This window comes from Aulonocara stuartgranti (genome assembly GCF_965226115.1).
Source record: "Aulonocara stuartgranti genome assembly, chromosome: 18".
Taxonomy (NCBI): domain Eukaryota; kingdom Metazoa; phylum Chordata; class Actinopteri; order Cichliformes; family Cichlidae; genus Aulonocara; species Aulonocara stuartgranti.
The window spans coordinates 5,916,131-5,940,159 of record NC_138954.1 but is presented as its reverse complement, the minus strand read 5'-3'; the positions used below and the strand labels follow the sequence as shown (position 1 = coordinate 5,940,159).

The following is a 24,029-nucleotide window of genomic DNA, read 5'->3' as shown; positions in this document are numbered from 1 at the left end:
TTCGCGTGTCCGCTTGTTTATGTTCCACATAAACCTTTCACAATAAAGCTCAAGATCCTGTTGAGACTTTTCAAAATAAACTGAATCACGTGAAAGAGCAGATTATTTACGGATGAGAAGTAAAAAAGAGCCGCCAGGTGCTAAAAAAATAAACCTTAGACTCAAACGTTAGAACAGGCTTTTCCCCGCAGCACACCGTGTAATAAATACTCACAAAGAAAACAGCGGCCGTTACAACTTATGTCTAAAGATGTATAGTTTCATGCATCGGTTAAAACACTCGACTCCAGCTACATGACGCGCAGCTGGAAACACTTCCCGCAAGTCGAGCTGCCCGAGATTCACAGAGTTTACAGAAAATGTTACATTTTTGTGATTTATATCGTTATCAGGACGATAGATGTCTTATATCGGGATATGAGATATGAGGTCATATCAGCCCTAACAGACTCATTGTTACCACATTCACATGTCAGGCCTGATCCTGGCACAAGACACGTCAACACCTCACACAATGAACATTCTCAGATTTCGAAGTGTACATTTCCAGATTTTATTTATATAATGTATATCATTCACTCACTGTATATAATGTTCTGTCTCTTTTTGCACAGTCGAGGAGCGTATCAGGACACATTTCCCTGCGTGTTGTACTTGTATAACTATGAATGTGACAACGAATCCTGAATCTTGAAGTTGACAAATGGAAATGTTACAAATTTGAATCACCATCTTAACAGTTCTGGTGTCCACAGACAAAACAATATTTTAACTCGTGATTTTTGTGTCCAGCCATTATTTCCTGATTATTATAGTCCAAAAATAAATAAATTAATAAAACAATCCTGATAACAGTTATTCGCCCATCAACTCTCTTCTGCTTGGCCAATTCAGGGAGGTGGAGGCTGGAGCCTCTTCCACCTGTGAGAGGTGGGGTGTTTTCAGCTTGTCACAGGGCTAACACAGAGACCATTCACAACCACATTCACACCTATGGCCGTTTTAAAATCACCAGTTAACCTAACCCCACTAACTGCATGTCTTTTGACTGTGGGAGGAAGCCGGATTACCCGGAGGGACACGGGGAGAACATGCAAACCACACGGAAAGGCCAGATGTGCATCAAACCCAGTGCCGCCGCGCTGCCCATCTATTAGAATATCTATAGAATCTATAGATATATGAAAAAATAGCAACAGCACTATCAACTAACAGACGCTCACTTTGAGTTCAGGTTTGGTCTCCACCGACTCCTGAAGGCGTCTGTCCTCTGATGAACCTCAGAGATAAACCTCGGTGGGTTTATCTCAGCGTGTCTGCTCGAGCAGAGGTTGTTAAAGCAAATCCGCAGACATAAATATGATGAATCCTTTCGAATAACAGTAAAATGTATCTCGTGTGTGAAAGTAAAATCCATGTGTGTGATTAATGCTGCTTTCTTGTGGTTTTTAATGTAAGCTGTGAGCAGATTAATGCCTCACTTATCAAAACTGTTAATTTAAACGACTCTTCAAACACTGCGGTACGACCCACAGCGTTCTGCTGCTGAAACCATCGCTCAGCTCCAAGTTTGCAGTTTCGATATTATAACCCTCAGAGTCTGGCTGACGAAAGATGGCGTCATCTGCTCGCCACCAGCTTCATGCATGGCAGACCTCGAGGGGGTGCAAAGATTTAAAGGAGGTCTCTCTGCTCTGATGAAAACATCACTCAGCTGCTTGTGGGCTCAGCTCTGAGCTTTCATGAAACTTTCATAACAGCAAATTAGAGTTTGCTTCCGTTCCAGCTCCCTCATACGTTGCCATCTGCTGCGTGGTGAAATGTCCTAAACACCTTGCAGCTCCGTGGCTGCACGTGTATTAACGAGGGGGATCCAAACGTTTGCTTTACACAAGCGGGCTTTGTGCTTAACCTTCAGGAGGAGGGTAAAGTTGTTTGTTGCTGTTTGTAAAAGATGCTTTGGCCTGCAGTTAAACCCGAAGCCTGGAAGAACTGGAACCTGCCTGCAGATAAAGCTCGTGTTATCTGTGAGAGAGGGGGCTGGCATGCTAAACAGCGACACAAAGAGCTTCTGTCTGCAGATACAAATCTGGTCTCGTATTGTAGCATTTTATCAGCATGTGAGCAAGGGTGCCGAATTCTCGGGCTAAAACACCGAGTTGCTCAGTTGTATCTGATGTCATTATCAGAGAGGACAATCGCTTCAATGAAACACGACACAGCAGCCACCTGGCCGGTATTACATCACTTGGATGAAGAAAACTGCTAAACCCTTCTAGTGGCATCTGTTGCACTGCGCCGACTACGAAGCTAGAAAACTGTTTGTATGGTGGTCTGAAGTGAGATATTACATTTTTCCTCTTAGGCTATGTTGAATTTAATGCCAAGGGATCATTTTGAGGTAAAGATGCAAAGACCTTCAGGCAGGATCAAAGCCTCAAACAGCCAAACAACTTTAAAACAACCCAACAACTTTGGGTTCTGTTATGTGTGATTTTATGAGGCTGTATCTTTGCACATTTACCACCAGCACGGGCATTGCTATAGACCAGGCAGTAAGACAAGGTGTTACCCTGACCACCGAACCCTAAAATCCCAAAACATCACAGGCATCTGGGGGATGTGCCAGAGAGTTTGATCCACAGGAGCCAAAGGACCTGCTGCCAGTGTCCCAGTCACACAACACAGGACACAGCCAGCGGTCCCACATCCGTTCCCTGAAGGGTAAAAGGTGTTTCACAGCACAATGTTAGGCAGGTGTTTTTAATTATGTGGCTAACATGTGCACAGTGTATGCACAGCATTCAAAACAAGCCTGTCGTAGTTTTCAATTCCACTTAAGAGCTATTATGTTTTTAAAAAATCTTTTGGCATTAGAACCTGGAAATAAAAGCTCCTTTTTGGATATTACTGAATTATGGTGACCATTGTATGTGTGAATGCTGAAATCAGCATTTGCCACAGATTTTATTCACTTTGATTGTTAGGGTCTGCAAAAAGAAGCCTGAGTTATTAGAAAAATAGAAACACTTGAAACTTGCTGATAGAATTCTGAGTTTAACGTCAGAATTCTTGCAAAGAAGGACACCCCCCTCCTTTTTTCCCCAGTGGCTCTAATCCTCTTCCATAAGTTACAGTTTCTTCTTTGTGTTTGTTTGTTTTTTTCATGCTGCTTTATGGAAACAGCCGTAATGAAATAATAATTTTCCATGAAGTCATGAGACAAGCAGTCCTGTCTACAGAGGCTGAGCTCATCCCAGTGTGAGCGTTTAGTGCTCAGTCAACCATCGCCGGGCAAATCAACGTTATTAGAAGAGGAATGTGAGAAGACACTCGTAGTGAATCATATTTTACTCTATGAAGTTACACAGAAAACATTTTAATAAATACAGGAAGTTGGGGTTGTTTCACTCATCCGCACAGAGGGCCTGGTTTTCAGTGGGATGGACATGGAGGGAGGAAGTGGGGTAAAGTGGAGCGATGAATGAATGAGCGGATCAGACAACAAATGTCCCAATAAACACAATGATGATGAGGCCAAGCAGCAGCAGTAAACACAAACCCTACGTCCTGATCCTTCTCTAGAGTAAAGATGGCGTCACCCTCAGCACGCTTCAGGATTTTCACAGTAAAAACTAAAACACAAACACACTCTTCAAATTAAACCTGCCTTCAAAACATCAATCAACGCATTTAAAGCAAATATGTAACCCGTTCCTGGATTATTCTGCAGTCGAGCCGAGCCGCAGTTTGTGTCCCAGTCTGAGCGGATCATCACTGCTGGGATCATCCCAGTTTCATTTGTCATTACTTTGTGAACTGTCTTATTTTAGCAGAGTTTCCTAAGTGGCAGAACAGAAATCTGGATGTTTTAGGAACATACGGGAAACTGCTGATTTGAGATTAAATATATTTAAATTGTGAGAAGAAAAATTACAAAAAAAGTTAGAATTTGATGTGAATCAATTGTTAGTGCATAGCTTCTCAATAAGCAGCCTTAACCAACCAAGAACTCAAGGCACTAGTGTTTCTATATCTGTGGAAAACGCCTCTATGCTGGTGCTCCTCCTGCGTATGGACGCCTGTTAACTTATCTGTGGTCTTCTCGGTTTAACTTGTGCAAACGCTGTGCAACGACCGTGCAGTGAAGAAACAAAAAGAAAAGCTTGTGTTTTAATGTCGGCTTCACTTCTCCTCACCTCGACAGTCGTCGATAGGTGTCGTAACCTTTGAATACAGCTGTATCTACACACACTACAGGAGACATCTCATCTGTTTGTCGGCATCCAAACACACATGCGGCATGTTGAGAGCGAGGCTGAGGCTGCAGCAGCCTCCCAGCGCGCTGCGGTGGAGGTGGTGGTTGTTATTATTTAGGGCCTGTCTCTTTTCATCAGAGTCTACAGAGTGTGCGTTCTCTGCTGCCGGCTGCCTGACTGACAGTGTTGGGGAGTAACGGAATACATGTACCGCCGTTACGTATTTAAAATACAAAATATGAGTAACTGTATTCCGTTACAGTTACCGTTTAAAAAGGTGGTATTCAGAATACAGTTACTTTGTTGAAATAAATGGATTACACTGCGGTACTTTCCTGTTTCATTTTGTCGCGGGTCAGGACTGTTTGGGTTTTGTTTGACAGCTACGTTCTTTCGTTCCAGGCGGCAGCGTTACGGTTGCCATGGTTACAGGGCGACGCTCTCTCTCTCTCTCTGCGACTGTGTGTTTCCTGGGTGAGAGAGCGCCTTTTCGTTGTTGTTGTTGTGCTAAGCTAACAGGCAGAATGCTACAAGCATAGCTCTAAAGAATGCAGCATCATGGGCAGTATAGTCCGTGTTGCAGGGAGAATGGACTGCCATACACGTTATGTGTCTGTGAGCGCGAGGAGGGAGAAAAAGGCGAGTGGAAAGGTACGAGTTGTCATCGAGCAAAAACGGGAGCTGGAAGCATGTAAATATAATAATAACCACTGCAGCCAAGAAGAGAGCCTGACGAGCCCAGTTGTAAGTAAGCTATTAAGACTCGACTGTACACCGTGTTCGTGTTTTCCTCCGAAAACAATAAGTTCCGTTGGAGCAGCCTTTCAACGCCTCTCTCTGTCTCTCACAAGAAAAGTTGACCCACACAACAAAGTAAAGCTATTTTTCGGCTACGAGCCGACAGGGACCCCGCCGTATTAGTCAGAGGTCCCTTTACTACAGTTCGGAGTCGCGGACCTTCAGTAATAGTAATAAATCACACAGCAATAGTACATTCACGTTGTTGTAAAAAGCACGATAATATATTAAGTAATCCAAAGTATTCAGAATACGTTACTCTCATTGAGTAACGTAACGGAATACGTTACAGAATACATTTTGGGGCATGTATTCTGTATTCTGTAACGGAATACATTTTAAAAGTAACCTTCCCAACACTGCTGACTGATGACATTTTCAGCACGAGAGACGAGAGGAAAATCGCTTCTGTCAGTAACGCACACCACCTCCTGCTATTCATCACTCCTAATCTCTCCGTCTCTCTACTGTGTATTTAAATCACCTCATTTTGTCTCATCTGTGTTTTCTTTTGGTTTCCTTATTTACTTTTGTGCATGCTGCCCGCTTTCTGTTCTTGCATAACACTGAGTTTTTCTGTACAGATGCTTAAACATACCAGGCAAAAAAAAAAGATGATAAAAAAATCCCATGTTTGCTTTTTTTAAGCCCCAAAACTCATCATTCTTCTGTGGATCCACCAGGAATATAAAAATTTGGCTTTTCTTAAAAATACAATAAAATAAAAATCTAAGACAACTTAAGCGTGCCGAGTTATACTAACTAATTATTCAGTGAGAATGACTAACATGAACTTAATGTCTTATGCCAAAGGAAAACAGTTAAATGCAGTTTATATAACCTGAGTCCTTTTGTTCATGAGGACAGTTCTCCTCTCCTCCAAGAGGCTTCTTCAGTTGTTCGTGTAGAGTCCCAGGTATTTAACCACAAGTGGGGGTTTCCCTATAAGTGTGGTGCTGATGCTAAAGTTGGAAGAGAAAAACTAATTTTGCTCCTTAGCAAGGTTTTTTCTTTCCCCAACCTGCCTGATGAGTCCTAAATCTTGTCCCCTATTCAGTAATTTAAAATATTTTAAAATAATGTTTCCCACTTTTCAATGCATCCATATTGGCCCCTCCCTACCTGTGCGACTGACTCCACACTGACACTCCCACTCGCTCCCTTAGGTCTTTGTCTTCTGCTCACCGCCCCGTCTCGCCATTATGGGGAACAGAGCTCTCGGCCGCTCTGCTAGCCGGCTCCAAAGTTCACTTCTGATATAAGTAATACAGGATCTCTTCCCTTATTCAAGTCAAGCAGAGCCAGCTCAGCCGGACGAGCCTCAGCCGTACATCTGCACAGCGTTAAAGGAACGCTGCTTTTATTAACATCTGGGCACCGACCCGGAACACGAACACTCACCGGGAGTTATTCAGCGCTGCAGGAGCCTCAGTCATGGTGGCCAACAACAGCTAAACCTTAACATTTTTGTCAGCTACGCAAACACTGGAAACCACATCGCACAGCCTCAACAAAATGACTGGAATGACTGAAATAACAATCACAGCACAAGCAGAGTTAAACATTAATAGTCCCACGGGGCACTGCGAGGCTTTGCCAATGCAAAGTGTTCTGTACTTCAAAAAACAAGCCATGAATTATTAAAAGGAAACAAGTACGCACAAACACACTCCTCAGTCTGTTGGACGAAGGTAAGGATAACTCAACATAACTCAGTAAGCTTCAAAAACTAGCACAACTAAGTTAATTAGACCAATTAAATTAGGCGAGAGTTGTTTACAGTGCTTTACACGGCAGACAAGGACTCCATTAAGGTACCATTAACACTTTCTGTTGAGTGAGTTATTAATGAGAATAAGTCGTAATGGAGTAAGCCATGAAATGAAGCCAGATGCCTAATTATGTGTACTTTGTGTGTGTAATGTTTATGATGATGGCGATGATGCAGAAAACCAGCAGACCCCCCTCTCACACACACCTTCCTTGCCTGGTCATTGTCTTCGATCTGACCCAGATCCCTGCCGCTGGCCTGGGCGATCCTCTTTCCCGACACCAGATTCCCGACCATCACAGACGCAGGACCGATCTCTGGAGGAGGAGCAGGGAGACGGGGACGAGAGCTCGGTATGAACAAGAAATTGTTGCACGCAGAATCAAGCCGCCCATTCAGCAAATACAATAAACGGATTCTACATTTTTATCTGACTACAGTCAACGATAGTTAAAAAACATTACTGGTATAAATGCAAAAATACGGATTGAATTGTCACGGCAGGAAACGCACAGCTGTCAACAATGGCTGCGATGTAATCGAGCGCCGCACAGGGCCGTGACAGACCGACTGTGAGTCAGCACGCACAACATCAGGACCCTGGAAGTGGGGCGGCCAAACTGAGAAGCTGATTTTTTAAATTTGTGCTTTCTTGGAACATTTTTGTCTTCGATTCTCTTTTCTTTGTTTGGGTCGTTCCATCTAAACTCCGGTTGACACCTCTGCTTGCCTGAGCTGGAAACGGTGAACACATCCAATCACTGAAGCCAGCGTTCGGCTATTTTATCAGAAGTCACATTCACATACAGTGACATGCTGCCCATCATTTCAAGCTCAGATGAGGAGGCAGGAGGGGTAGTGATGTTTCACACTGATTTGAGTCACGCAGATTTAGTGAGGGAAACAGCTTAGAAAGCTTACTGGTTTCTTTAAAGCACTCCTTTCCCACAAAAGTAATCCTGCGTGTGTAAAAACTCCACTTAAGGACATCTAGTGTGTTTATATGTGACATCAAGTTGTTCTATAAGCTATAAGAGCCTCTATAACGAGGATCCCTTAACTGTGCTCCCACGTATTCGCTCGTCCTCGTACTGTACCTGGCTGCTTCTGCCGGGGTTTGGGCAGGTTCGTTACGCAGGTGTGCGGACACATGAGCACGTTGCAGGGGTGCAGCGCCCCCTCCAGGAAGAGCTGCTTGGTCTCGGACAGGTGGATGCCACCCAGTGGAGTCTTGGGCAGAGTGTTGGAGGGGACCAGAGCCAGGCAGTACACCCCCACCTGGTGGATACCGTCTATCGCCTGGAAGACATCGTGTTGGGAGAGGTATGCTTAGATTTATAGATGAAACAATGTATCGAAGGTAATAACTAAGATAATAAATCATATTATTATGCTGTTGCTTTGATTACTATAATATTAGTGTTTGATCGTTTTTTGCTCCATCGTTTCATCTCAGCTTCTTTTGAAATCGCTGATTGCTTCTGCAACCCGACAAACCAAATGGAAAAACACGCGGGCGGAATCTGCAGCGGTGAAGGAATAAAGAGAAATGGTTTTACTGCAGCAGTTAAAACTCCAGACGGCTTTTATAGCTTTGCCACAGTCGCCACGCTGGCTCAGAGACTGTGAGCTCAGGTTTTATCTATACAGTATGAATGCATAATATAGTATCACAAGCTGTGTGTGTGTTTATATGACTCTGGGAGTGAAGGAGGCTGTGAGAGCTGTTTTGTCACTTCAGCAAGTGGGCTGTTAAAATGTGTCTGCTGTGTTAAAGGACCAGGCTGGTTCTATTCTGCAGTTTTCCAGCTTCTGATGAAAAGACAAAAAGACAAGTTGTGTTAGATTTTTAGATTTTGAACTCCAAAATCCTACGTTGGCTCGTTTTCAAGTTATCGCATTCACAAACTTGGGTGTCCACACTACCGAACCCAGTGGGTTGACGACAATATCCCATCAGTCATTCATGGCTAATGGTAAAAACAGCTCACAGATACTTTTTGACAACAGAATTCTCAGAATTACAGGTTAAAAAGTACTCAGTAACTCTTTGAGGTTATTTAACAGAAAAAATGTTGTCATCAGACAGAAATGAGCTTCACTAAGTCGTCTAATTTTACCAGAGTCCTTCCACAAAGTTTTACAGCCTGCTCCAGAGTAAACACACATGGACACTTCTCACACATCATTGTCAGCTGAGGTTAACAGTGTACTGTCAGTGTACGTGGATATATACACTTTTAGTGGGAGTGGGTCTAGTCCGGAGTCACTTTGCTGTCTGAGTAAACTCACTACAGATGAATGGTGTCCCAAGCTTTTCAAGTATATTTAAATAGGTGAATTATCTAATCAATGCTCTACCGACCATATTGTTTTTTTATTGATAATTGTTGATATTATTTAAAATCAGTATATACAATTTTTTTCTTTCTTTCTTTTACACAAACATGTAAAAGAACATAACATGCCGGTTAGCCACATGGGGTACAGATGCAGTTAGGCAGTCTAAATAAAAGGTTTGTTCTATAGCAGGGGTGGGGGAACTCCAGGCCTCGCGGGCCTGCAGGCTTTAGATGTGTCCTTGATCCAACACAGCTGATTTAAATGACTAAATTACCTCCTCAACATGTCTTGAAGTTCTCCAGAGTCCTGGTAATGAACTAATCCTTTGATTCAGGTGTGTTGACCCAGGGTGAGATGTAAGACCTGCAGGACACCGGCACTCGAGGCCTGAAGTTCCCCACCCCTGCTCTATAGCAACCACCATAGCTAGGATTATACGCTCTTCTTTTCCAAATTTGCTTCTAAATCTGTCAGAGATGACTCATTTTTAGTCGTGTCAACTCTCTCAACAGTTCTTTGTTGTACAATGGAAAACTGGCATCACAGGGATTAAGTCCTGCTAGTTTACTTCATGTTACAGTAGCTCTCTCAATAGCAACCAGTGTAAAACTGAACTGAACTGAATAAATATCCCTGCAGATGAGCCCTTTGCCACTGATACCTGATCGAGAATCATAATCATAATGGAGAGAGGTACGAGTACAGAGCCAGGCAGCCAAAATCAAACTACTGCAGCAGGAAATGACAATCCTGTCTGAAATATGAGCATACCTGCAAAACTCGACTCATCCACTGAAAGCTGTCCTCCTCAGTCGAGTCCGGCCGCTGCTCAGCCACGACCACGATCCTCTCATCATGGAGCACCGTGATGGAAAACACTGCTATCCTGCAGAACACACAGAATTAGCACATTTCATTGCATGCAGTTTAACTGCGCTCCACACAGCCAGCCACCAAAATGACCATAAAGTCCAATCAGCAGCTTATAATATTTGTGAAGGGGCGGATTTATAGTGGCGCTGCTGCGTTAATGTGTTTGAACCACATCTCCCTTTTCTAAATTAAACACAAGCTCCACAATAACGAGAAACAACCTGCTTAGAAATTAAAGCAATATTAACGCTTACCGTCCTCTGTAAACGAACTTCATGGGCTCCACAGCCAGCGCCGTAGCAACAATGTCGTCAGCATTGTGCCGACGCCCACCGACCACCATCAGACCGTCCATCTTCCCAGCAACAAAGATCAGACCTGCAGGTCCGATGAATCCCAGCAGGCCGGTCCTGGTGAAGGGGAACTCGCTGATGGGAGTGCCGTTGTTGGACACGGGAAAGACCTGCAGAGGTTTTAAAGACACGACATGTAAACAAAACGCACACAAGATAAATAAACAACCGAAGCATTCACGCTCTCACCTCGAACGTGTTCTTGGTCATACCGGCCAGGCCGTAATAGGAGGTCCCCGTGGCAACAGTACAAACGCACATCTCTCCGATCTCGTCTGTTTTACAGAGCTGGGGAACACCTTCGAGCTTCACTACACACATCAGACCTACAGGCAGAAAGACAGACGCTCTGGGAAATCCATTCTTACTGGTTACAGTGTCGTCTTACAGCAAAGTTAAAATAAAAGTTTTAACTATTCCCAGACTTCAAATCAGGTATTTGTAAGGCAGGTATTTCCTCCTCCATCTCCCATGCACGGAGGAAATACTCCGTCTCCCATCAGGGAAAGGAAACCGTTTTCTCTTGTTGACTAATTTCGTGATTCTTACCTGCAGAATGAAGTAAGTCAGAAATAAGGACAACAGTGAGTCTCTTTTTTGACCTTAATGACCTTAACTCTACCTTTAAGGTCTTAATTAAGTGCATCAATACCAAAAACATATATAACTCCTTAAAAACAAATCCTGAAATCATGCAGTAAATAAACAAAACAAGCAAAAGTCTTGCGCAGGTTTGATAGATGTAAAAATAAAGTAAACAATCGCTCAGAGTCATGACGGCATCATGCTGAAAGCAGACTACTCTTTGGCTTTAGCGGACAAACGTAAATTATATATATATACATTAAAAAAAAGTATCACAACTTCAGCAGTGCTCGGTTCAAACTCTGCTTTTTGGACATCTGTCTCACCTCCGGGCATGACGGAGCCGACGTCCTGCAGCGTGAGCACCGACAGCTTCTCCTCCGAGTCGACCCGGATCACGCCGTGACTCAGACCCTGCATGGACAGGATGCCGCGACCAGGAGGGGTGGTGCCCTCCTCCAGCGGCCTGCAGGAGGGAGAACACAACATTTATCAGAAATAAGTGTGTGTAAGAAGTAAGTAGCTACAAATTAGTTTTAGAGTCCAGACACGTCTTGGGGAAGTAAAGACAGTCCAGGGAAATAACCTGAAAATCAAAATATCATGAAAATAAATGATATATTTATGACACAACAGCATTGATGGAAACATTTCTAGAGTCAGGAGACTGTTTAAATTATGGAGGCAGTAAAAGTTATTTTGGAAAACTGACATTTTCAAAAACGGTTACATTTGGGGCCATTTTTGAAAGACTGGACCTCTTTGGAGGCTGAAGACATTTTCATAATTCAAGCACATTAATGGAAGAAGAAGTAGTTTTAGGAAGTGCAATTTAAACGTTGCAGTACTTTAACAAAGTCAAAATACTTCAGCGACGTGAGGACAGCGACACGTCTTTTTAGAAAAGAGGAAGCAACTTCAGTGTTTTTGGAAAGTTCGGGTGTTTTTAGAAAGTGTGGACAGTTTAGGGAGGAGAGCACTTACTCTGTCCCCAGTCATTACCAGGACATTTTAAGGGTAATTAAGTTTAGGCTGAAGTGAGGATTAGAGGCTAAGAACTGCTGTGTGTCAGTGAAGGTCCTCACAAATACCATATAAACATGTGTGTGAGTGAAGTTTAAAGGTTTTCCTCTAAACACAGAGCTCATAATCCCCCACACCCAGCGAGGAAAAGCTCTTTATTAGCACACAGAAGCAGAGATGCAAACACTCAGCCTCAAAGTGTTTTAATCAATAAAAAAATGAAAAGCCAACATGTGACTGGCAGCTGCTCTGACTGTAAATGTGGCGTTCAGATGTTAAACTACAGACTGGATGATTAAAGAGGTGGAAGTGTAAGTTTAGTGTTTTAAAACCTATGAAACTGTAAATTTAAGGTCATAAAATAGTAAAAAAGGACAGTGGAAGGAGGTTAAAGCCATTATAAAGTAGAAATATCTCGCTAAAAGTTTGTCTTTAAATGCTAGAAAGCAAATAAATTTGTACTAATTATATCTGTGTGTCTTGTGGTGAATACAGCTGAAAAGAGTGTGTGTTTGTGTGTGTACCTGCGTATAGCCACAGTCAGCGCCTCGGGGGAGCTGGCACACGGGCAGATGACCTCCGGCTTCAAACCTTTCGTCTGGAAGACGTTGAGGAAGGCGTCACAAGACGAGATCGACCCTGAGAGACAATCAAACACTTAAAGGCTTTTTGCGAAAGCAGAGGCGGCTCATTGCTGGTTTTAACGATTACTTCTTCATTTCTAAGCTTTTAGAAACTAACCAATAAAATAAACCAGTCACAGCTCCAAATGTAACCTTTTACGCATCTCTTGTTAACTTTTTTGAAAAGGATCTAAATAAAGAAATGTTTTTCAGGTAACTTGGATACACTGAACACTTAAACAGGGCCCTGCAGGTGTGAGTACACGAACAATCCAGCAGCAATGTTTTAGGGGAAACGCCTCTTCAGCTCATCAGTCATTTGATCTGAACCCACTAAAACATATCTGGAATAAGAGCGCTCAGAGAACACAGGGTAAGGCCTACACTAACTTTGATGTTTTATGATGTTTTTCATGCCCTTTTGTTTGATGTGGCTTCTAGATATTTCTTCTGAAGGTCAACTTTGACCTTGGACACTAACAGTGAAGCTCCCAACTCCTAAAAAAACCAATCTTACATCACTAAACATTATCAGTGTACAAATAAATGTGAGTTGGATATTTAGCAGGTAAAGGAGACACTTTAAACATATATTACAAAGACTGTTAGCTTACAGGGATTTGAACCATCAGCCACCACAAGCATCCGCAGGGAGCTCAGATTGACATCCCGCTGATCCCGGTGGGCCACCAGAGCCCAGTGCATATCCCGCGACTTCACACAGGCCACCTTAGCTGGAAATAAAACATCGCCGGTTAAATGACTGAATTTGTCATTTCAAACAGAAGGAGACTCATCAGATATGTTATGTCACCTTTGTACTGGCAGACTTTTTGGATCCAGGACAGCGGGTTGACCTTCATGAGGGCGTAGGGAATACTGATGACGTGCATCATGTTCATCACACTCTGACAGACGCACACAGAGACACATTAACAGAGATGAAGATGTGCAGAGTTAAAGAAGTGAAACGGACAGAAAGCTGATTATTTTCAGCTCAGATTTACTCACATACTGTACGTGAGTACTTGACCTGAGTATTTTCTTCTCAAAGGCACGTTACACTCCACCGCAGCTCGGAAAGAAATGCTGCTTCCTTTACCGCACTGCATTAATCTGACGGCAGAGAGCCGCTGAACTGAGCGAACTGAGGCCAAAAGTCAGCGCGCTCAGGTTTGTTCTGCCTCTGGTACCCGGATGGTGTCAGATTTGGCTTCATTTTAGTCTGGCTAAGACTTCGAGGTGCACATTAAAGCCAGACTGGGTGGAGAACTGGTATTTATAATCACAGCTGGACTGAATATGTGCACGTGTGGTGGATCGAAATGGGTTAAGATGCAGAACTTCAGCACCAGGAGGCGGAGGAAAGTGTAACTGGGCAGTAAATATATACATTTAAAATTAATTCATATAACAACTGCAATAAACACTGTGAACTGGGAACTTTTAGTAATTTAAGTAGATTTTACAGAGCATGTCTCACGTCATGTATGTTATATATGTTAAGTTCTGGGGCACAAACTAGCTTTTTAACTGTAATTACATTTTTTTTAAGTAAATTCATATTTGAGGCAAAGAGTTTGTTTAACAAAACTATCGTCTTGGAATTGTAGTTTCATACAAAAGTTTTCTTACTGTCTGGATGGCGTGCCACAGTCCTACATCCTTCTTGAAGTCTAGTACATTCACAATGGTCTCAGCTGAGAAACAGAAACAGAGCAAGTCAAACTTCAACATCTGAGCGTCGGAGAGAAACAGCCGACCGTAGCAGGACAGCAGCGCTGTTCAGAGGTTTAATCAACAAGAGTAAATGTGTGTACTACCTTCTGTGTATGAGCAGGACTGTGTGATGGCCTGGCAGTGCGTGAGCATCGCTATCCTCATCACCGTCACTCCGAGGACGCTGCCGTCCTTACACGTCTTATACTGGACAGACAGAAACAGAAGCAGAGTGACGAGGCGGTTTGTTCCCGCGTGCGTGACGATCGTCGATACACAAAAATTCCACGTGTGCTTCTTCCAAGCACGAACGAGAGCCAGAGTGGAAGCACCAAAAACTGCAGTTCCTCGAACGACCGCTTCCCCCACAGACTTTTTTCCCCGTCTTTTATTTACAGACTGTGTTTACTTAAAGTATCTACGAGACCCAGAACATCCACGTCCACGTTTCAGTTTTTTAGTGGAGTCAAATTAGTGTCTGCAGCTCAGCCAATAAGCAATTTTTAAAAATATTGATTGTGTGCTGTGCAGTGACAGTAATCAGTGAGAGTCTGCACAAAATAAGATCTAATAAGGGCAGGGATAGCTCAGTAGGTAGAGTGGTGGCCCCATGATCAGAAGGTCGGGGGTTCGATTCCCCTGAACAACTACCCTGAGGTACCCCTGAGCAAGGTACCGTCCCTACACACTGCTCCCCGGGCGCCCAGTGGCTGCCCACTGCTTCACTGAGTGAATGGGTTAAATGCAGAGAGGGATTTTCCCCACGGGGACCAATAAAGTACACTTTCTTTCTTTCTTTCTTTGTCTGAAAAGTCTGACATCAGTCGGACAAACGCACATTATTGGTCGCTTTTAAAGCTATGAATCATTTTGAGTCGTAACATTTTTCTTTTTTAATGTCACTGAAAAACTAACATTTCTTTTTAAGCCACTATAAAGTGCACCGCAGTACTTTCGCCCATCTCGACTGATTCGTGGCTTCTGTTAAAAATAAAAGGTCATTTTTCAATCGTCCGTTTTCTTTAATCATTTTCCTTTAAGCCTTTTTCAAGCTGCAGAGCAATCAGGGAGACATTTCATCTGGCTGCCCGTGCAATTACTAGAGACGTTAGATTCAAATCAATCAGACAGGACGACAGGATTGAGCGGCGAAGCGTCCACCGAGCTGTGGTGAGATTCTAAGCTGGAGGACATGTAGCAGCATTGATTTCACGACTGAAACAACACGGGTGGAAATGTTTTGATGCCCTGACGAGAACATGCATCTGTGTTTCTGTCATCGTTTGAGTTACCTCGATGTAGGCAGTGTCCTGATTGGCTTCCTTGATGTGTGGGAACCAGTCTCGGGGTGGTTTGGAGAGGTGTTTGGACTCCGTGACGAACCACATCACCTTCGGCCAGCCTGAACGCCCATGGAGACAAAACAAACATCCCTTTAACGTTCACGTGTTGCTGGTTAAAGGATTATTTTACTCCACTTAGCCTTTTTTTTTTTTTAGAAAAACATTAACTTTATTCTATTATTTGACTATGAAAAGGAACAGAAAGCAACATGAATGCTTTTAGATTTTTCTCTTCGACAGAACTGAAACTTTGGACTTCACTGCTTTGCTGCAACAGCTGCTGACAGTGCAACAAGGTTTTATTTACACGAAGACAACAAGTATAAAAATGCAGACAAATTATCCATCGATCTTCTTCTGGGGGCGGGTCACAGGGGCAGCAGCCTAAGCAGAGAAGCCCAGACCTCACTCTCCCTGGCCACCTCCTCCAGCTTGCCCAGGGGAACACCGCCAAGGCATTCCCAGGCCAGCCGAGAGATATAATCCCTTCAGCGTGTCCTGGGTCTGCTCCAAGGCCTCCCCCAGTGGGACATGCCTGGAACACCTCACCCAGGAGGCGCCCAGGAGGCATCCTTGTCAGATGCCCGAACCACATCAACTCTTCCATGAATCACTACCTTATCATGGTGGAGGGGTATCTGTGTCCCAGGGATCCCAGGGGCTATGTTGTCGGGGGGCTTTTGTCCCCTGGTAGGGTCACCTGTGGCAAACTGGTCCTGGGTGAGGGACCAGGAAAAGAGCGATTCAAGAGACCCCTATGACAAGACCATCGAGGGAACAGTTCACCCTGCCCGGGATAGTGTTACTGGGGCCCCGCCCTGGAGCCAGGCCTGGGGAGGGTGCCCGAGGGCGACCATCTGGTGGCTGAGCCTTAGTCCATGGAGCCTGTCCAGGTACAGCCCGAAAAAGGGACATGGGCCCATCCTCCTGTAAGCCCATGTCCTGCAGCAGGTGCCGTAGGGGTCGGGCAATGTGTCCAGGAGCGGAGGCCCTGGTGGACCAAACCCCAACTACCAAACAGACAGATTAGTGTTCTGGTTATATCTCTATATAATAACAGTAAGTTACTGAGTGCATTGTGCAGTTAAATCGTCGTCACTTTGAGAATTTAATGGAAAAATGTATAAATGTATGAGGTACAAGCAGTTAATGTGAACTTAATGAGAACTAACAGCAGAATGATTCCATCTTATTGCTAATTTATCACCATCTCGATGCACCAAAGTCGATTTGAAGACGGCAGCTGACTGTGATTGGTCGCAGTCCACTCTGTGGTCTCCAGTCACTACTGTGTTACTGTAGCATAAGCTAACGTGGCTAACGTCAACACCGCACAAACCAATATGTGACGTCCACCCACACATGTATGTAGTGAGTTACAGTGTGGGCTGCAAACTGAGCCTTATTCATTGAGTCATGGAAAACTGAGAATGCTGAATAATAACTTGGAACAACTGACAACTATCACAGAGTTTGTTTGAGACTGAAGTCATAAAACAAACAAACAAAAAGTTTCTCAGTTCACGTCTCATTACTCTGCTGCACCTCATCTCTTAATTGTCTTTGCAGATGCTTTAATTCAAAGAGACATAAACTCAGAGTCAGTGTGTGATTCATTCTGGCATCCTGGATGAGACGCAGATCAAATTACCAACCTTTAACGCTGAGTCGCAATCGCACCCGTTTGTGAATATAAGCAAAACAATAACGTGTGAAAACTGTGCTGCAAGAGCGACTGGCGCCCTCACAAAGACAAATTATAATTATTATGAGGATGTTTTTCTCCGTGCTGAGCTGTTGCACGGATGAAAACGAGTGAATGCAGATTGCCGAGTACATGAAGGCTGTTAATGCCTGAATTTACTGCTGCTGATTCTGCAGGGGAGCGAGACAGAAGAAACAATCAGAACGAGATGAGCTTATAGCCTGCTGATCAATAAGGGGAGCACTCCACTTTAATGACACACACACACTAAATCCAGGCTGAATAAGGAGCAATAAAATCTGCTAGCATGATGTTGCTATTTATACATCCATTACTGCAAAGCAAACAGTGGTTATTAATCAGCAGGAGATTCTCTCTTTTCGTTCACCGCTAACGTCTCTTTTTCCTCCATCTATCACATGACTTGCATCCATTTTTCTCTTCCCTCAGTCGTGTCAGTTATTTTGCTATCGACTTGCATTACCACTTCTCTGACTCTCTCTCTCCGTCTCCTTGTCATCCATTACTCAAACCCAGCCGTCTGCAGTCATCAGTCTGTCCATTTATCCAACTGAACAGCGGGACCACGCTCTGAACTCTGAACCACGTGTTTGTCTGCAGTCTCGTTCAGCCAGTTTGAAAGTTTTAAACGCCGCATTGTCAGGACATCATGTTCAGTCCTGATAATTGCAAGAGTCTGGTGGTGGATTAAGATTCGAATTTGTGATTTAAATAAAGGTTATGGTTATTTTTTGTGGATTTGCGGCTCAAGAAATGGAAAGAGCTGAGAGGGAATTTTGTGATTGCTCACAGAGAGTTTGCTCGGCTCGTCTGTTTGCCAGTGAGATTATACTAAAAATCACTGAGGATCATTTCATAAATCTAGTGGAGATTTGGAGCAAAGCAACAAAACATGGACCACTTTCTTTAAAACTGCAAAAAGGAGCTTTTTGGCAGCTTTGGCAGAGGATGCACTTTTACCTTCACGATGTGCTTTGTTTGAATGGATTGTCCCACCTCCCTGCAGGGGTGTCAAACTCAATTTCACCGAGGGCCACAATGAAAAATGACAATCACATCCAGACCCAAACACATCTGGATTTAATTCATTTACATGTCACACACAGCAGAAATCAGATCAAACAGTTAACAGAAAAAGTGAAACCCTGACACAGCTGACCTGCAGGCCTCATGTTTGCCTTAAATCAGGGATGTCAAACCAGTTGCCCACTTTGGCCTTAAGTGGGTCAATCTGTAAAGACATTTACTTACACATCGAATCCTTCAGCTATCTTCATATATATAAAGCAAAGTGTCGTCTTAATACTATGTCTCAGTTGTTTTCTCGATGATAAAGAAATAGTGATGTAGTAAAGAAAAAAATCTGTCAGGACGACTCTTTGGGTTTAAGCTTTAAGAGATAAATGTATGAAATTACACATTAATTAACAATCAATTGTTTATCTATTATTTAATTACTTTAGTCCATGGCCATGAGGGAGGATTTTATTAGTAAGAAAAGCTGTAAAAATACAGAGAAGTCGGATTGAATTCGTTGGAGGGCCAACTCTGGTCCCTGGGCCTTCTGTTTGACACCACTGCCTAACAACTTTAGGTTGTCCCGATGTCTTTTTAAAATTATTTGAATACAGTTGCTTTCTAAATGGATTCTTTAAAATAATGACGCATTTGAAAAACTCAAATTTGAGCAGAACTTGTCCTAAAAAGCAGGTTAAAGATTTTTAATGGTTTCGGTTAAAAGTTGCAGTTTTTCTGCATATTTCTAAAGACGGACGCTGATTTTATTTCTAAACTACAATCCCCACTGCAGTCTAGATTTATTCAACACTTGTGTTTGTATGAGGATTAAAGATGCATGTATGGATGTTTTTACGAATAAATTTCATGTGCCTCTGACCTTTAAACTGTGGGATCTCTCCAGTGGGACTCTTGGGTAACCCTTTATGGCAGGCGTCACTGGTCAGAGCTACAGTCACTCCACAGCTCCCCAACAGAAACCCAATCTGCTGACTGCCGGCGTCCTGCAGAGAGACAAAGACCATTGATCTGTGAGTCATCAGCAGGATTGGAATCAATGTGTAAGTGCTTTGTGGTCATCATCAGCTTCTCTGTTCTATAAGAGTCATGAAAGGGGAAATCTACAGTGCTGATTATGTGAAATTGTCAGGTTCGCTGGTTCAACTGTGATATTACAAACTAATTTCTACATATAAGAAATTATTCCTGAAACTCCCAAGAATGATTTCTTTTACCTTCCCCTAAAGCTCACTGCTTCCTCTGCTTGAAATCAAGCTGCTTTTAACGACTCTGAGGCAGTTACATCAGTCTGCAAATGTTACGTCTGCTCTTTGCCTTCTCTGTTAGACACAATATTCATACCTTTATCTGAGATTTAGCCTCAAAGTAAGTATATAAGGTGCATCTTTCATGATGCAACCAATGCTGATTAAGCTGCTGCCTAAGTTGGACAAAGCACAAAGGAGATCTCAGATCTCGGGAGTCCTCTCTTCCTGGTTAAGCACTGAATAGCAAACTTTAAAATGCTAATTAGTAAGTGTAGGTGTTGCCACAGTGAGATAAACAGCTCTCGCTGGGTGCAATAGAAACATTGCTAATGAAATAAAACAGCAACAGTCAACGTGAGAAGATGGAAAACCGTGTGGGAAAACACGATGGAAACATGGCGTTTCTGTCGGTTCCTGCTGCTGTTTCCTCGTTGCTCACTGCAGATTCGATGCACATCATAATTTACCTGCTTCTCTGTAAACAATCAGCCTGACAGGAAGGTGTAGTGAAGTGATCACTAGGCTGATCATCAGAAATCCACACTGACTACGAGACTCACACCAGCCCTCCTGGTTCCTCCCAGAGGATATTACAATGCGGAGCTACGCTCAGTCCAAACGATGACTCAAACAAATGTACGGCAGCAGCAGCGCAGTCGCTTCTTCAGAGACATTTGGCTCTCATTACACCTCAGCTCAAAGCTCAGCGGCCTCTGTGTTGAATCACAAAGTGCCTTCCAATGACTCATGTTTTCAGTGCTATCCCCCCCAGTGTTGCATTAGCTCCACTGACTGGTGTGAATTAGCTCTGCACGACTCTGCTGCACGTCCTCTGTTCAACCTGCTCATGCAGCTTCACTTCAGAAAATAAGACGACATTTAAATAGAAATGTTATCAAATTGTTCTTCCAACAATAGAAACTCCTCATTGTCAACCTTTAATGACCAATCCCCTCCTCATGATATAAAGCAGAGCATGTCTGAACCTGTGTGAATTATTCTTGTTTTCTTGGGTATTTGGTAATCTAAGAGATTCGAAACAAACTGCAAGGTACCTGATAACCTGATTCACACAAGAATTTCACTCGCATGTGCTGTGCCAGTGTGCCTGCACATGTGATGTGACAATAAAAAGTGATTTGATTTGATTTGATAACTGAGCACTGCAGACTGGTAATCCAGTTACCTACAGTTCAGCTCGGGCATGGATCCTTTTCTTGTTGAGCAGCAGCCAAGACATTGAGCTTTGTTGTGGCCTTTATATGCAAACATCCTGTGCCTGAAGACAGTGCACCAGTACCACCGATGCAGTGAAAGTACAGCAAAAAACAAATGGTGTGCGTCACATTTCCTACTTGATGAACTGCTAAAGCTAAGATTTTATTAGAACAAGTCAATCACTTTTGCTGTGTGAAATCAATGCATGCAGTAACCTGGACTCTTACACCAGCTATGAAGCAATGAAGAAATCCAAAACCTCCTGTCAGGATCGACTTGAACTTGAGCAAAACATGTGGAGGGGGTGGTTATCCAACCTTCAACCCCATGATTAGTTTACAGCCTCCTTTTTGTTAGATGCTGTTGAGGAGACGTGGCACTCAAAGGTCCACGAACGCTCCCTGAATTCTGAACTAGATCCCCGAACGTGACGCCATTAATCATCGAGGAAGCCTGTAGTCACGGTGGCCCGTTAACACTGCTATTGGCCACACAAACATTGGAAATCACATCGCACCTTTTCAACAATCACCGTCTGAACAGAAAATACTGCAACAGCCAAAAAAACTACTACATCAATGACCTGACCCTTAAACAGCTTTACAGTCTTCAGAACCGTCCATACTAAGAAAAATTGAGGACTGCACTATTAAATAAAACAAGCATGGGTGCAAAAAATAATAAAAGTTACTGTTTTATTAAGGATACTGCGTCCATTTCTTTTTAATAAACAGTTTATATCCAGTTTTATGTAAATTAGTATTAAGGTTTCTTCTACTTGTATTAAACTGCAGTTTGCTGGCTGGTGTTTTGCCTTTTTTTTAATATTACAAAATACTTTTCACCATATAGTAATATTTAACGCCCACATATTTTTCACTATTCCTTAAATTTTAATTAGACGGTTTTCCTCTTACCTTCCTGGTCAGCGGTACTTCTATTGGCACAGGAACCACCTCAGCCAGCAGGCAGCCATAGAAGGCTGTCATGAAGGAGGCGGGGTCATTGTTAGGGAAAACTAGCGCCACCTACAGGCAGAATGAGACATAATACATGTGTTACAGATTAAAACGGGAAGAAATCTTTGGAAATTTCAGGATGGACGGAAAGTTATGATGTTGCCTTGATGGTTAAAGCAATAAACAAAAAATATTTGGTTATTCAAACCAAACCAGGAGTTACATTTAAACCAATCATAGCCTGAAATATCACATCTGAAAGGATTTCAGAGGTTTTTGTTTTACTTAAGAGAGAGCACGAGACAGAGCAGACAAGGCAGCAACGAAGTCAGGAAAGGAGCATGTTTTGTGTCTGTGATGCTGGATGCTGATGGCTGATAGGAGCTGCCGCCAGAGAACCAGAGAACAACAAAGCTGAATCATTTAGGGGGCATCTGGTCAACATCCCTCCCTCTTTCACTTCCTCTATTCCTCTCCTTCTGCTTTCTTTGTTCTGTTTAATACCTCTTCTACTTTCAAATATCTTTTACTTCAACTCACGTAAATTTGGACAATTTCTCCTTTAATGCCATCACCTTGTGTCTTTCACTTCCTCGCAACTTTCTGACTGTGTTTCATAAGTTTGGTGACGTACAGTATTTACAGTACTAGTGCAAAGATACAAACTTCTCTCCACTATCGTGTCCACAGAGCATGAACCCATCAACCCGCTTTCTACGTCACAGCTAGGCTGTTATCTCGCGCTCTAGCATTTTGGTCCAGTTCAGCTCCAGTTGCATGCTGTGATGATAATGGTGGACCCCTGCTTAAGTTCTTAATAGCTTCCATATACAGTACAGTACACCACAAGAGTGGATGTGAGTGTGTTAATGTGTGTGTGTGGCAGAGAGTTGGCGGTATAAGCTAAGTGCACCTGAATGAATGAGAGTGGTGTAATGATGCTTTAACAGGGCTATTGTTGACATGTGCACGCCTCATTGAAGCGGGTCAGGTTTCATTTGTAAACGACAGCCGAGAGCTTCACGTTTTCTGCTTGTAAAGGCTGCAGAGTGCATGTCAGGAAACACTGCACGTATGTGAGCTGCCCACTTGTTTTCTTTACATCGCATATCTCAGTGTGACTTTCGTCCCGTCTCCCTCTCCCACAGCAGATGCCGCCCCTCCCTGAGCCTGGCTCAGAGTTTTTCTTTCCCACTTCCGTCAAATGCGTTTCTCTCTTTTGTTGTTAACCTTACAATTTAAAGAGTCTCGTTATTGTGATTCGGTGCTATATAAATAAAACTGAATTGAACTGAACTGCCATACATTCATGGAAATTCTTGATGCAAAACATGCAGAGCTATTCATTGCTTCATGAAAAGTCAGAAAGCTGGGCTAGAAGACTAGAAGGTACTGAATGAATAAAGAGGAATATCTGTCTGAAAATAGAAAAATGATCTCGGTGGGAGAACAATGTCAGAACTGTAAAGATGTGCTGTTGCACCAGCTTTCTTTGGTACCAAGTAAATGCGAAATTATTCCAACTTACATCTGATCCTCGTTAAGCATTCTTTCTGCAGTGAGGAAACCCGATCTCAACAAGACTTGCATAACAGCGATGACACAAAAAGAACGGCTCTAATGCAACACACTAGGCCATTAACTAGTTACATGTTGCAGCGTTGTGTTCTGTAGTGGTAATGGACATCACAGCTACAATGATGTTAATACAAGCATGGGTCCTTCAATTATCTGCACAATGAAAGCTTAGAAGAAAAAAAACACTTCCTGTGCACTTGTATACAATCGGGAATGAAATATGATACTTTTGTTATTATTGCACAGAAGGACAAAAGTGTGATGGTGAAGTTCAAAATGCATGAAATAACTGCATTGTACTGCAAATATAAGTATCTGCACAGACAGCATGCTAACACAAAGCTAGTGAAGAACCCAGAGCGGTGTTAAAGACGAGTGTACGCTGGCCCCCAGCCCAGCAGCCAGAGCCTGGACTTCAATAAGTAAATACCTTTACCTGTTTCTACAGCACAATCACAGTGGAGATGGCTTTGAACCTCAAACTTAAACACCAGAAGAAATATCATATGCATGTTTTGATTTGGAGGGTATGCATGTGACAAACATAGGAAAAAAAGAGAAATTCGGTGCAAA

General features: G+C 43.1%; 1 protein-coding gene across 14 annotated transcripts in view; it reads right to left on the bottom strand.

The window, feature by feature from the left end:
• The window catches only part of LOC309694488 (disco-interacting protein 2 homolog C), a 204,441-nt gene that overhangs the window by 21,311 nt on the left and 159,101 nt on the right, over nucleotides 1–24,029 (bottom strand). For 10 of the 14 annotated variants that reach the window (XM_082514607.1, XM_082514601.1, XM_082514611.1 and 7 more), the window contains 14 exons: nucleotides 21,837–21,947; nucleotides 19,314–19,437; nucleotides 15,640–15,749; nucleotides 14,452–14,554; nucleotides 14,264–14,328; nucleotides 13,443–13,536; nucleotides 13,243–13,362; nucleotides 12,530–12,644; nucleotides 11,309–11,448; nucleotides 10,587–10,723; nucleotides 10,299–10,507; nucleotides 9,943–10,057; nucleotides 7,926–8,127; nucleotides 7,036–7,145 (listed from right to left, as the gene is read on the bottom strand). In XM_082514607.1, the coding sequence (XP_082370733.1) occupies nucleotides 7,036–7,145; nucleotides 7,926–8,127; nucleotides 9,943–10,057; nucleotides 10,299–10,507; nucleotides 10,587–10,723; nucleotides 11,309–11,448; nucleotides 12,530–12,644; nucleotides 13,243–13,362; nucleotides 13,443–13,536; nucleotides 14,264–14,328; nucleotides 14,452–14,554; nucleotides 15,640–15,749; nucleotides 19,314–19,437; nucleotides 21,837–21,947 (1,755 nt within the window). The remainder of the gene's footprint in view (nucleotides 1–7,035; nucleotides 7,146–7,925; nucleotides 8,128–9,942; nucleotides 10,058–10,298; nucleotides 10,508–10,586; nucleotides 10,724–11,308; nucleotides 11,449–12,529; nucleotides 12,645–13,242; nucleotides 13,363–13,442; nucleotides 13,537–14,263; nucleotides 14,329–14,451; nucleotides 14,555–15,639; nucleotides 15,750–19,313; nucleotides 19,438–21,836; nucleotides 21,948–24,029) is intronic. The other 4 variants (XM_082514602.1, XM_082514603.1, XM_082514604.1 and 1 more) reach the window with 1 other exon arrangement.